Raw genomic sequence first — 13,542 nt, 5'->3', positions numbered from 1 at the left:
TGAGGGTTTTATAAAAAACTATTTTTTGTATATTTTAGATACCAACCCTCTCTCTGATGTATAATTGGTAAAGAATTTCCCCCATTTTGTAAGTTGTTGTTTGCCATTAAAAAGACATTCAGCGTCATGAGGTCCCATGTATTGGCTGTTGTTCTTAGTGCCTGTTCTATTCATGTCTTGTTCAGAAAGTCTTTCCTGTGAAAATGAGCTCAAGCCTGTTCCTCACTTTCTGTCTGATCTCATCCAGAATGTCTGCTCTCCTTCTTGATCTATTTGGAGTTGACTTTTATGCAGGACGCTAAATGTGGATCTATTTGCGTTCTTCCACATGCAGCCATCCAGTTTGACCAGCACTATTTGTTGAAGATGCTGTCTTATCCTTAGTGTGTATTTTTTACTTCTTTGTAAAAATTCAGGGTTACATAGGTGTGTGGACTTACAAGGGTCTCCAGTTCAGTTCCATTGATAGTTTGTCTGTTTTTATGCCAATATGATGCTGTTTGCTCTGTAGTACAACTTGAAATCTGGAATAGCGACACTTCCACTATTGTTTTAGCTATCCTGTTTCGTGTGTGTGTGTGTGTGTGTGTGTGTGTGTGTGTGTGTGAACTTGGGTACCCTTGTATTCAGTGCATAAATGTATAGAATTGTGATATATTCCTGGTGAATTTTTCATTTAATGTGTGTGCATTGGCTTCCCTATTTCTTCTGATTACCTGCGTTTTGAAGTCTATTCTGTGAGATATTAAAATGGCTACACCAGCTTGCTTCTTAGGCCCATTTCCTTGGAATATCTTTTCAATCCTTTTACCCTGAAGTGAATATATATCTTTGATAGTGAGATGTGTTTCCTTGATACAGCTGAAAGATTGATCCTGTTTCTAGTTTAATCTGGTAGTCTATATCTTCTTATTGGAGAATTGAGATCATTAATATTGAGAGTTATCAATAAGCAGTGTTTATTGATTCCTATTATTATGCTATGATGTGGATCTCCACCCCACATTTGATTTGCTGGTCTGGGAATATTAATTCATTATGTATTATTGGGTGTGGTTAGCCTCTTGGCACTCAAGTTTTCCTTCTAGTGTGTTCTGTAGAGCTAGATTAGTAAATAGAAGTTTATTAAGTTTGGTTTTATTGTGGAATTTTTTTCCTTTGATTTTGATGTATAATTGGTAAAGAATTTCCCCCATTTTGTAAGTTGTTTGCCATTAAAAAGACGTTCAGCATCATGAGCTGATTGATAGTTTTGATGGGGGTAGTAATCTGGGCTAGCATCTGTGGTCTCTCAGAGTTTGAAGGACATCCATCTAGGCACTTCTGGCTTTTAGAGTCTTCATTAAGACAGTAGGTATTATTCTCATGGATTTGACTTTACATGTAACTGAGTCTTTTTCCTTTGCTCCTTTTAATATATTTTTCTGTGTTCATTTAATGATAAATAATGTCATTTAGTGTTTTATTATATATTGTGGGGGATTTCTTTTCTGGTTCTATTTGGTGTCTAACATACTTCTTGTACGTTGATATGCACCTTGTTCTTTAAGTTTAGAACATTTTCTTCTGTGATTTTGTTGGAAATATTTGACTTTTACCTGTTCTTCTTCCTTTATCTTTTTGTATTGTCCTAGGTTTCCTGGATGGTTTGTGTCTGGAGTGTTTTTGTTTTTGTTTTTGTTTTTGTTTTTGTTTTTTGAGACAGGATTTCTCTGTGTAGCCTTGGCTGCCCTAGACTCATTTTGTAGACCAGGCTTGCCTCAAACTCATAGTGATCCATCTACCTGTGATTCTCAAGTGCTGGGATTAAAGGTGTGTACACCCGGATTAAATCTTAAATCTTTGACTGAGGTATCCATTTCTTCTACCTTATCTTAAGCACCTGAGTCTTTCTTCCATCTCTTGTACTCTGCTGATGAGCGTAACCTCTAAAGTTTTTGTTTGACATCCTAAACTTTTCACTTTCAATTTTATTTCAGTTTGGGTTTTATCTTTAGTGATTCTATTTCTCTCTCTCTTTCTTTCTTTCTTTCTTTCTTTCTTTCTTTCTTTCTTTCTTTCTTTCTTTCTTTTTTCTTCTTTCTTTCTTTTTTCTTTTTTTTTCCTTCTTTTTCTTCTTTTATTCTTTTCTTCTTTCTTTCTTTCTTTCTTTCTTCATTTTATTTGTGAGACAGAGTTTCTCTTTGTAGCCTGGTTGTCCTAGAACACTTTCTGTAGGCCAGGCTGGCCTTGAACTCAGAACTTGCCTGCTTCTGCCTCCTGAGTACTGAGATTAAAGGTGTACACACCTTGAATTGATTTCACTATTTCATTCAGCTATTTGTTTTTGTTTTCACAGTCTTTATTAAGATATTTATTCATATCATTAAGTTCCTTAAACATATGCATAATTGTATTTTGAAGTTCTTGTCTGCTTCAGCTATACTGCATTTTTCAAGGCCTATTGCAACAGGGTTTCTGGCTTCTAGTGGAGACAATGTTGTCTCAGCTACTCATATTTGAACAGATGTGTTGGCATCTGGGCATCTGGAGATGTGTTTGACTTGTTTCTTTGCATTAATATCTGGTCTTGTCTTTTTCATGTGGATGTTCCTTCTTTGGTTGCTCTTATCATGTCTGAATCCCAGGCAAGTGTGGTAGTGGCTGTGGTGGTAGAAGGTTCGTTCTGCAGGCCAGTAGGTGACATAAAGGAATGGAGAGGGGGCTGGGAGGAAAGGCTGAGAGTGACTGTGGGAGAGAGCTAGAGCAGTGGCTTTCAATCTTCCTAGTGGGGTGACCCCTTAATAGAGCTCCTCATGGTGTGGTGACCCCCCCAGCCATAAATTTATTTCATTTCCACTTCATACCTATAATGTGGCTACTGTTATGAACTGTAATGTAAATGTCTGATATGCAGGATAGCTAATATGTAACCCTTGTGAAAGGGCTGTTCAACCCCAGAGCAGCTTACTACCCAGAGGTTGAGACCTTCTAAGCTAGATAGACAGGGTCTATACCAACAGATTTCCCAGGAATCAGTGCATGTGTGTGTGTGTGTGTGTGTGTGTGTGTGTGTGTGTGTGTGTGTGTGTTACTGGAAGCAAGCTGTTATAGGACTAACAGTAAGTTTGTAGATTATAATGGGGACAGGAGGATAGTGAAAAAAATCCCCTATCTGAGTCCACCTGCAGAGCGGCCTCTGGGCATTCTCAGTAGAAGGTGTTTCTGAGGATGGTCATCTGATACAGAGGAGGGGAAATGGGCTACAATAGGAGTCTGAGACTGAGGCGAGCCCCCTAAGCCTACTTTGAGTAACACTCTCGTGCAATCCAATCAGGATACATTTTGCAGAGATTCATGGTTCAGTGACTTAGTGGGAAACTGAGATTTATTACAGTGGAGCTCATAGCCTTAGCTTTTGTTTAGAAAACCTGGTAGTGTCTAAAGAGTCTTTTTCCTAAATGGTGCACTTTGGTTCAGCAAGGAGCCCTGTGTAGCTGAGTTAGGACTGCCTCAGTGTTTCACAGAGCTGTAGGAGCTGAGCACACAGTGCTGCCCGGGGACAAGGGAGGGTTTCTAGTCCATGTTTTCAAATTAGTTTTCTTTTTAAAGAGTTGTAAAAGTGAAATCATCGGGTAGTAGGCTTTCTTAAAGTGATCTAAGTTTACTGTGTGTATAGTTTTGTGTTAAATTTGGAATGTTGTGTCCAAGCCTTTTGCTGTGCATTAGATTATTTAGCAGCGCTGGAAAACAGTCGTCTTAAGTGGAAATTTATTCATTGCTTAATTTCTAAAATATATTTAAGTATTGAATAATACATATATGTATAGATGATATTTCTGGTTTTTTTTTTTTTTTTTTTGAGACAAAGTCTCTCTTTGTAATAGTCCTAGCCATCCGGCAGTTTACTATGTAGACCAGTCTGCCTTGAACTCACAGAGATCTGCCTGCCTCTGCCTCTCTAATGCTGAGCTTAAAGACATGTGTCACCACATCCGGCTATAGATGATAGTTTTATAAGCACTAGGAATATCTTTTTATACAGACAGGTTACAGGCAAGAAACATTCAGAATGTCATTGTGGGTGCTTTTTTGCCATAGCTATTTCTTCTATGTAAATTTAATGCTTCACAGATTATTTCTATTTCTTTGTCGTGGAAAAATTTCTGGAATTCTTGGATTGTTTCAGAAGTGGCTGGAAGCAATAGAAGAACACTCTGCCTACAGCACTCACTACTGCTCCCAGGACCAGGTGACTGATGATGAAGAGGAAGATGCAGCTTCTGCCGTGGACCTCAAGGAGTCCTTAGCGGTAAGCAAGCCGCCAGCCAACCTTTAGAGCTTACTTGACTGTGCTTTCTATTAAGAGGTGTGGTTTTGAAATTACGAATTTCTGACAATACTGCTCTTTGTTCAGTTGCATTCTCCTGACACACCTCTGCTATGCTAGTGCTATGAAATGACTTGGTGCAAATGCTGTGATGTCCCGAATCTGTTTTTATGTCAAGGACACTTTGCCTCCAGTAGGTATCATATGGGGAGCGGGACCCGCTCCCCTTTATGACTTCACTGCATATTTCAGAGTTTCAATAATGCAACCATAGTGACACCTTTCTTGCCGGTAGTTTCATTTCCAGCTGCTCTCAATGTATAACAGCCACTGCTTAGGGTAGGGCAAAGCACCACTAATGAGTGGGGACCGTCCTTGCCGGAAGTGACAGCACTGCCCTATCATTCTTCACAGGAGGTATTTTTTGGGGAGAAGATGCTAATTTTCTGGTTGTGTCTTTTAAATGCATCTTGTTTATCCAAAGGTGGTAAATTTTGGTGGATCTGGAAGAGTTAGACGACCAAAAAGACACCTGTTTCAGTATAAATAGTTATCGAAAAACACATGAATTTTCCTAATAAATTTACCATATGGAAATTAAGTGGATTATTTAAAGGATTTGCATCTTTCTCAGTAAACAAGTCTAATGAAGTTAAGTTTACTAATGTCTGTGGAGTTCCAGCCACGTAGAAGCCTTTAATCTCCGATAAGCAAGGGGTGCTAGGTGCTGTCATCCCTGATTTTAATTTCTGATAGAACAGCAAAGAACCTGGACTCATCCATAAAGATATTTGCTAGATCCGTTGATGGCTGCTGTATCTGTACTATTTTAGAGTGCAATATGTAATTTGCTAGCCATAAACACAATTCTTTTTTTCCCCCAAGACATGGTTTCTCTGTGTAGCCTTGGCTGTCCTGGAACTCAGTCTGTAGACCAGGTTGGCCTCCAGCTCAGAGATCCGCCTGCCTCTGCCCTTCCAGTGCTGGGATTACAGGCATGCACCACCACCGTCTGGCTTATAAACATAATTCTTTGACCAGTGAATTTTAAAAAATAACATCTATCACCTTGAAATGCCAGTCCTCAGGGGTCCAGCATCCTTCTGGCCTCTGTCGGCACCTGTACTCACCATACATGTATACATAGGAAGACACAATTACACATAAATAAAAATAAATCTTTTAAAAAAGAGACCTGGAATTTCACCCAGTCAGCACGTGAGAAGAGACACGATGTCAGTGGTGTCTAGAGATGACCTCGCTAAGGCTTGCTGTACTGACAGGGGCCTCAGAGCCCACGCTAGGATGTGCAGTGTGTGAAAGCTGAATAATCAATAGCACTTTACAGTGTGTCTGAGGATGACCTTCCAAGGGCTGCTTCTCAGTTTACCTGCTTTTTGAGATGGACATGGCCATATGTATCGGAGTGGCAGTGCTCCCCAGTCTGTACAGCAAAGACTTTGTTAAAAGAACTACTATACTTTTTGAGTTCTCTCGAGACAAACAGGAATTCACCTCCCAGCAGAACCTGGAGCGGTTCTATAGAAGCCAGAGTCGCCATTTCCCAATCCATGTTATATAATCATCTGCCGAGTCTTCAAACCTTTCAAGGTCCTACAGAAATCGAAAACTACCCTTTAATCCTGCCTGGCATGACAGTCTAAACTTCTGTAGGTTGTTAGCAGTAAAAGTGCCAAATAAAAATCTCCCAGATTAAGAGAGCGAGAGAGCGAGACACACACACACACACACACACACACACACACACACACACACACACCTGGAAAATAGGGAATATTTAAACATATGTGACTAAACGTTAAATAAAAATTTAAAAATCGTGCTAAATACTTTAGAATTTAGTCCATATTTTCTACGTTAAGAGAATGCCTTCCTATTTATCTGTCTCAATATGAGTGATAAAATGTATATGGATTTATAAAGCAACCAGTATCTTCTATGATTTTGGTCATTTAAGGCATTTTAAAAGGCAGTCGTATGTAAAATGAAAACATACTAGCTTCTTTACCATTAAAACACATGTTTAAAGACAATTTATTTTAAATTTGTTTTTCAAATTTTCAGGGAGGCTAGCAGTTTAATTGTACATTGTATCTTATTTCTTTTAAAACATTTTTCTTTTGACTTCAAAACTATCGGGTTTTTCTTTTAAGTTATGTGTAGTGAGTGTCTGAAGTCAGTGAGCATTAGCCAGTGCGAAGTTTGTTCAGTGTCAGTAGGCTACAGACATCTCTGTCCGTGGAGCTGGGATGGTAACTGAGAGGTCTGATTCTTAGTATCTGGACATTTGTTCGAAACAGGTGAATTCTGAGCCAGGCCTGGTGGCACACACCTTTAATCCCAGCACTTGGGAGGTAGAGGCAGACACATCTTCTAGTTCGAGGCCAGCCTGGTCTACAAAGTGAGTCCAGGGCAGCCAGTGCTATTATACAGAGAAACCTTGTCTTGAAAAACGAAGAAGGAAAAAAAAAAACCCGATAGATTTTAAAGTGATCTTTGAAGTATGTTTGTATGGAGCATAGGCAGATGGACTCAAGATACTTTTGAGTGCATTTAAAAGAAATTCTGGTGCCAGATGATGGAACAAATTTATTTTTGGTTGTCTACAGACACAGTAAGGAAGTTAAGTGACCTGGGATTAACATACTTGAATTGTGTGATTCATCTGAATGAACTACAATTTAATCTTGCTCTCTTAGCATTCCTTTTTACAAAAAGTAAATTTATAAGGCGTTTGGGGCATGGTGTATGTATTGAAAGAATAACCATATTCTATGATTTATTTTTTATTTTTGGCCTCATTTCATCATCCCTCAAACTGAGGACCTCTTATAAAGTAAAAAGAGTTTCTTACAGCCTTCATCATCCCATTGAGGGTGAGACTGGAAGGAGAAAAGGAACCAGGGAAGCCCCAGGGTAGCCATTTCGAGCCATGTTGAGAGGATGTCAGAAACAGCTTAGAAGCGGGAGAATCCGAATCGAGCCCAGTATTAGTTTGCAGTGCCTGTGTGATCAACGCCAGCCTCACGCGACTGTTCACACCTAAGTTAATAAAAAATCACACTAAGTTTTCACTAATTAACTTTGGCTTTTAAAAAAAGAATCTTGCAGTGTATCCCAGGCTGGCCTTGAACTGGCATCAGCTTCCTGAGTGCTAGGATTACAGGCAGAGCTGTTAACCCTGGCTCAGTTTCTCATCTTCACTAGGAACACCTCAAGTCCTGGAGGTGGGTGGGGTAAGCAGGCAGAGAGTGTTTCTGTCCTCATCAGGAGGCCCACTGGGCAGTAGTGGCATGGATACCTAGATGCTTTTGGTGGTGCTAAGTGAGGCTTTTGTCTGTTGATGATGTTTTAATTCTTTAGAATCTCAGCTATATTTGTGATATACAAAATAATTAACAGACTGCTAAATTTAAACTAAATGACAGAATAGATCAAGTTTGTTTATTTAACTTAGTTAAGTGATTTTTTTTCTTTCTTTCTTTCTTTCTTTCTTTTTTTTTTTTTTGGTTTTTGGTTTTTGGTTTTTGGTTTTTGGTCTTTTCAAGATAGGATTTCTCTGTGTAGCCTTGGCTGTCCTGGACTCACATTGTAGACCAGGCTGGCCTTGAACTCACAGGGATCCACTTGCCTCTGCCCCCTGAGTGCTGGGATTAAAGGTGTGTGCCACCACTGCCTGGCAGGTCATGTTAGTTTTTATTATTCTGTGAATATCTATATAACATAAGACAGTTGCAGGGACAATGTGGAGCAGCTTTGAGGAAGGTCTGGCTAGAGTTAAGAAGGCTCAGAGGGTGGCCACTAGGTACCACTGTCTGCTATTTTCTGCAAAAATTAGGGTCTACCATCTGTTATTTTGAGGGTAGGATTAATATTTTGAACCGTAATGTTAGGCCATAGTTGATCTCATTGGATATCGTGTCTTTGCTGTATTTTGAGAAATGTGTGTGTCTTGTGTGACTCCTTCACCTATGAAGATACAGCTCATGCCTATCACCTCCAAAAGCTCCCTTAGTCCCCTCTCTGCAAGCTGTTCTGTCCCCACTGTCCAGGATGGGCACTGTTGACACTCAGGATAGCAGTGAGGAAGCACTGCCAATTCCCTGCTCTCCAGTCGCATTAGCAGCAGAGCCATACAGTGTGTGCCCTTCTGGGCTGTCTCCTTTCCCTGCGCTGTGTTATGTACTAGTAGCTACTTTATTGATAAATCCTTATTACTGGGCTTCTGTTCTTAATGTATCAAATGTGGGTTTTCTGTAGCAGGTATCTTGGCTGTAGCTCCTTCCTACTCACTCCACTCCTCTCTTGGTATCCACTCCCTTGATGCAGCTTTACAGGGCCCTCCATGTCAGAACAAGGCAGATGGAGTGGGGACAGAAGATGAGCCTTAGGGTGGGCTGCTCATTGTGCAGCTGGCGGATGCCCTGCGCTCTGTGCTCATGGGTGTCGTCCTTGCTCAGTACATACTCTGCACAGGTAACTTGGATAAAATTGTTCGCAATGGGACTTCACTTATACACCGAAAAAAAAAAAAAAATCAAATGTAAAACTTCAACTTCCCTGGGCATAAGGTTAGTGGTACAGAACTCAGTAATGAGGCGCCATGCCAGATACCACAGAGTATTCACAAGCATTAATATTTTTGAGATATGGTCACACTGCATAGCCAAGGCAGGGCAAGAACTCAGGGTACTATGGCCTCAGCTTTTTTCTCAGTACCAAGATTGACGGGTGTGGTTACTGCCTAGCCTAGAAGATTTTTGCTTTTAATTATTATCAGCGTGGGTGATAGCAAATTATTTTATTATTATTATTATTTTTAAAGATTTATTTATTATTATGTATACAGTACTCTGTGTGCATATACATCCGCACACCAGAAGAGGGCATTAGATCACATAGATGGTTGTGAGTCACCATGTGGGTGCTGGGAATTGAACTCAGGACCTTTGGAAGAGCAGTCAGTGCTCTTAACCACTGAGCCATCTCTCCAGCCCCTGCAAATTATTTTATTGTATTGAAACTGTGTCCTTTTTAGTGTCTGTTAAGAGTTATCTTCATGCTTTATGTTCATGGACTCTTCCTTAGCCGACTTTTATGTACCTTTTAAACCATTGAGCACAAAAGCATTTTTTTAAGTGTTGACATAAAAATGCTAAGTGAAGAGGCACTCGACTCCAGTATTTGAAGATGACCCTGCAGGGCATGGCTCACCTTCAGCTATAACTCAGGAGCTGTGCTGTGCATCAGATTAGGAGTCTGCAGACGGAGTCTCTGCTTCCTCAGACAACACACATGAGACAGAAACAAGTAAGCAGCGCTGTCGGCTTGAGCATGAGCAGGAATAATAATTTTACCCTGTGAGAGTGGTCTATTAATACATCATGAGTGATGCCTTTGTTTGCAGTGAGTGCTTCCAGATGGACTTCCCCACCTTCAAGCTGGATCACAGGCAGTGGCTGAAAAGCGAGCAAGCTAGCCATCTCTCTCCTTGTGGGGTTTTAAATCACATAGCCTAACTATTTTCTCTCAAATAAATAAGTAAATGTGAGTTATATTTAGATGTCATTAGGAGTCTCAAAAACAGAAGGGATAATACACATTTAAAAGAGGAATTGCCTGTCACTAATGTGGCCCCATGAATAATTCTGGTATGGTTGGGTTGAGCTTTATAAGAACTAAAGCATGTATAAAGTGAAGTAGGAGAAAAGAGGGCTTGGCCGTGCCTCCTTGGCATGAAGTACAGTAGCTTTAGTTTTGAATATGCAAATGTTTTGGGATGGCTCATTTGAGGTTATGAGTACAAGATAAGGAAGCTGAGTCCACTCTGCCCACAGCAGTGATTCTAATATTTCCAAGGTCATGGTCCACAGTATAAGTATTTTTTTAATTAATAAGTTTATTTTCAATACAGGATTTCTCTGTGTGGCTCTGGCTGTCCTGGAAATCATTCTGTAGACCAGACTGGTCTTGAACCAGTCTGCCTCTGCAATTGCCACAGCCAAGCAATTCCAGTATTATTCTTGCTTATTCTTTTTGATATGTAAAATCAACTTAAAATCAACAGTGATTTGCATTTTGTACTTTGAATCTGCTCTAGGTTGGGGTGCAAGTTAGAAGATGGGTTTTTGTATTTATGCTTTATTTCTAGGGATCTAATGAAGAAATTAAAGATTTCAAGGAAGAAGGTTGTCCATATTGATTTATTGTCATGAGCCTCAACTTAGTTTAGAAAATGTCCTGCTTGGTCTGATGAAATGTGTAGCAGTGTGTATTTAAAATGTTGAATAAAAAATTAGCTTGTAATTTGGAAATGTTAAGGCTAATGCCCAAATGTTAGGGCTATCTGGATTTTAAAAAATGACAACAAAGTTTTTAAAATGTACTTAAGAAATGTAATTTACAATTTCTTGGTGAGTTTATTCAGATCTAGCAAATCAAAGAAATTAACTGCATAGGCATGGTGTAATGAGACGGCATTGTTAAGTAGCATAGTTCTGTGGTATCTGCAAGACTGATGTTGATTGGTTTTGGAGTTACTTATTTTTATTAAATTTTTATTAAACTACTTGATTAAAGGTTTTATTCATATCTTTTTGTAAAGAAATTGTCATATATGTATTCAAATTGCAAGTTTTGTTAGAAACATTAATGCATACATGATTTTGAAAGTTCTTTATTGGTTTGTTTTAATTTTGTCTCTTTTTCTTTCAGAGAGCACAAATATGTCAACAGAGACTAGACAGGGAAATTTACAGTTTTCTCAAAATGATTAAGGAGTGTGATGTGGCCAAAGGTAAGGAGGGGAGGGAGGGAGGGAGGGAGAGAGAGAGAGAGAGAGAGAGAGAGAGAGAGAGAGAGAGAGAGAGAGAGAGAGAGAGAGAGAGAGAGAGAGAGAGAGAGAGAGAGAGACAGAAAATGAATTACTGTTGGCCCTTTGTTGGTTTTGTGGCTTTGGGCTACTGTGGGCACTACTGTGTGTGGGCACCGTGCTTGCTCATTGTGTCATGGTTTGTGTGTAGAGGACAGAGTCAGTTCTTTCCTTGCATTAAGATAGTCCACGGCATTGGCACTTGGGTGTCAGGCTTGGCACCAGGTACCTTCATCCACTGAGCCCTGTAACCACTGAGCCCTCTCACCAGCTCCCGTTTCTGGTTGTGATAACACTACTTTGAAAAATATTAAACTGATCCTGTCTTTTGCCGTCTGTGCTACTGTGCTCCTCCATGCCCATTCTGCCATGCCTTGTGCTGCAAACTCTATTACAGAGACCTGTTTGTACTTGGTTCAGCAAACAGGACGACCTCTCAAGGGATGGGTAGAGAGGATGGGAGTAGATTACGGGTTTATTTTTGCTGCCCCTGTAACAGAGAAAAATGGGTTTGCATTTTGGTAAGTGCACAGCCCCATAGCACAACCAGATGAGAATAGAGACACTTATCCCTGAGTGAGGAGAGCTCTAGTGTTATTTGAAGGCCCTGCTCTCCTTGAACAAAGAGTTTATCAGGAGACCCACACGCTCATATAGGAATGCGCATGTGGGGGGGGTGCATTCCTGAGCATGCTCTGTTCAGATTATATTTCTGTTTTACATGCTTGGTGCAGAAAGGAAAGTTGGCAGATTGATTTCTGCTGTGGGCAGAGAATTTAGCTTTATAAGCAAAGTTTTTTCTAGGTCACCCAAAAAGAGTGAGCCATAGTGATATGACCATGTCTGTGTGTTTCATGTAAGTTTCTTCAAAGAGCCTTAGCTGCAATAAAAAACCAACAGCTTTGAAGGCCTGTTACCAGTCTTTTAAAGGGGCAGCAGCTTTAACCTCTGACGGTAGGAGCCTGCCTTGCATAGTGCCTAACACATCTCCTGGGCCATGGCCATTGACTTCCTCTTCCTGTGCTATATCCAGGTCTGCCTATGGCACTACCCTTTGCTCCTTAGTGAGCCTGGTCTTACTGTCCCCTTCCTTCCCAGTGTGGCAACTGCTGGTCTGTTGGTTCACATAGCCTTCCTCACCTCTGTCAGTGATGGCTTTCAGCCTTTGAGCATGTCACATGTATGAACTCCTGCTGCCTCCCTCCCTCACCCCTTCCTCCTTCCCTCTCTCCCTCCTCCCCCTCTGTCCCCATTTCCCCTCTCTCTTCCTCCTTCCTTTCTCTAGTGAATGAAACAATGATCTGCTCATGGAGCTTACACATCTGCAACTTATTTCTCTAGGAGTTGGAGAGAAAGGAGTGTACGTCTGCTTAGTAAATATGAGCGTGCTCAAGTCTCTAAGACCTTTTAGGAGCAACCAAAATAGGGATGGAGCTAGAGAAACTGGGGTGGTTTGCTTTCTGGCCATGGGGACCCAGGACTGGGGTAGTTTGCTTTCTGGCCATGGGGACCTAGAAACTGAGGTAGTTTGCTTTCTGGCCACAGGGACCCAGGAATTGGGGTGGTTTGCTTTCTGGCCACAAGGACCCAGGACTGGGGTGGTTTGCTTTCTGGCCATGGGGACCCAGAAACTGGGGTAGTTTGCTTTCGGGCCACAGGGACCCAGGAACTGGAGTGGTTTGCTTTCTGGCCACGGGGACCCAGTTAATGCCTGTAGCTTTCTATACCATGCTCCTAACCTTTTGGATTCATTGTCTTATTTTCAAAATTTATTACACTTATTTTGTGTGCACGCACATGTGTTTGTGTCTTCATTTTGTCCTAGTTACTTTCTTCCTTTTTATTTTTCCCCTTGATTCATAGGTCTCAAGCATGCAAGGCAAGCACTCTGCCAGCTGTGCTCATTCCCAGGCCCTACTAGCTACACCTAAAGATGCATTTGCACCCTCTCCTGACTCTGATGTTCTGAATATGATGCTTTCTAGCAGCCTGTCTTCTTTTCTGCCTCTCTTGGTGGTCCACATCTGACTGTGTCTTTGATGTCCTGCAATTTTATTCTATGTGCAGGTTTGGATTTTGTTGCTCTTTGTATAGCTTGCTTGAGTCTGTTTTGTAGCTTACGACTCAGTGATCTTTCTTCAATCTAGAAAAGTTTAAAACTATTTTCTCTTAAAAATGTTTGTTCTTTTTTTTCCCCCATCCACCAGAAGAGAAACATGACAGAACTTTCTTATTTTATCAAACTCTAGCTCTTAGTTTCTCTGAAAATGTCCACGTTTTCACATTGCGTTCTGATTTACTGCTTTGTGTGGGCTCGACTCTAGGGCTTAGCCATACTAAG

The 13,542-nt window shown here is 40.7% G+C and overlaps 1 protein-coding gene across 2 annotated transcripts in view; it reads left to right on the top strand.

The window, feature by feature from the left end:
* The window catches only part of Osbpl1a (oxysterol binding protein like 1A), a 194,093-nt gene that overhangs the window by 53,197 nt on the left and 127,354 nt on the right, over positions 1-13,542 (top strand). Inside the window, exons 13-14 of one of the 2 annotated variants that reach the window (XM_051163746.1) lie at positions 4,169-4,291; positions 11,045-11,126. In XM_051163746.1, the coding sequence (XP_051019703.1) occupies positions 4,169-4,291; positions 11,045-11,126 (205 nt within the window). The remainder of the gene's footprint in view (positions 1-4,168; positions 4,292-11,044; positions 11,127-13,542) is intronic. The other variant, XM_051163740.1, reaches the window with a different exon arrangement.

This window comes from Acomys russatus, chromosome 20 (genome assembly GCF_903995435.1).
Source record: "Acomys russatus chromosome 20, mAcoRus1.1, whole genome shotgun sequence".
In the NCBI taxonomy this organism is placed as follows: domain Eukaryota; kingdom Metazoa; phylum Chordata; class Mammalia; order Rodentia; family Muridae; genus Acomys; species Acomys russatus.
Note: the sequence above shows the minus strand (reverse complement) of the source record. Positions and strands in the feature narration are given on the sequence as shown.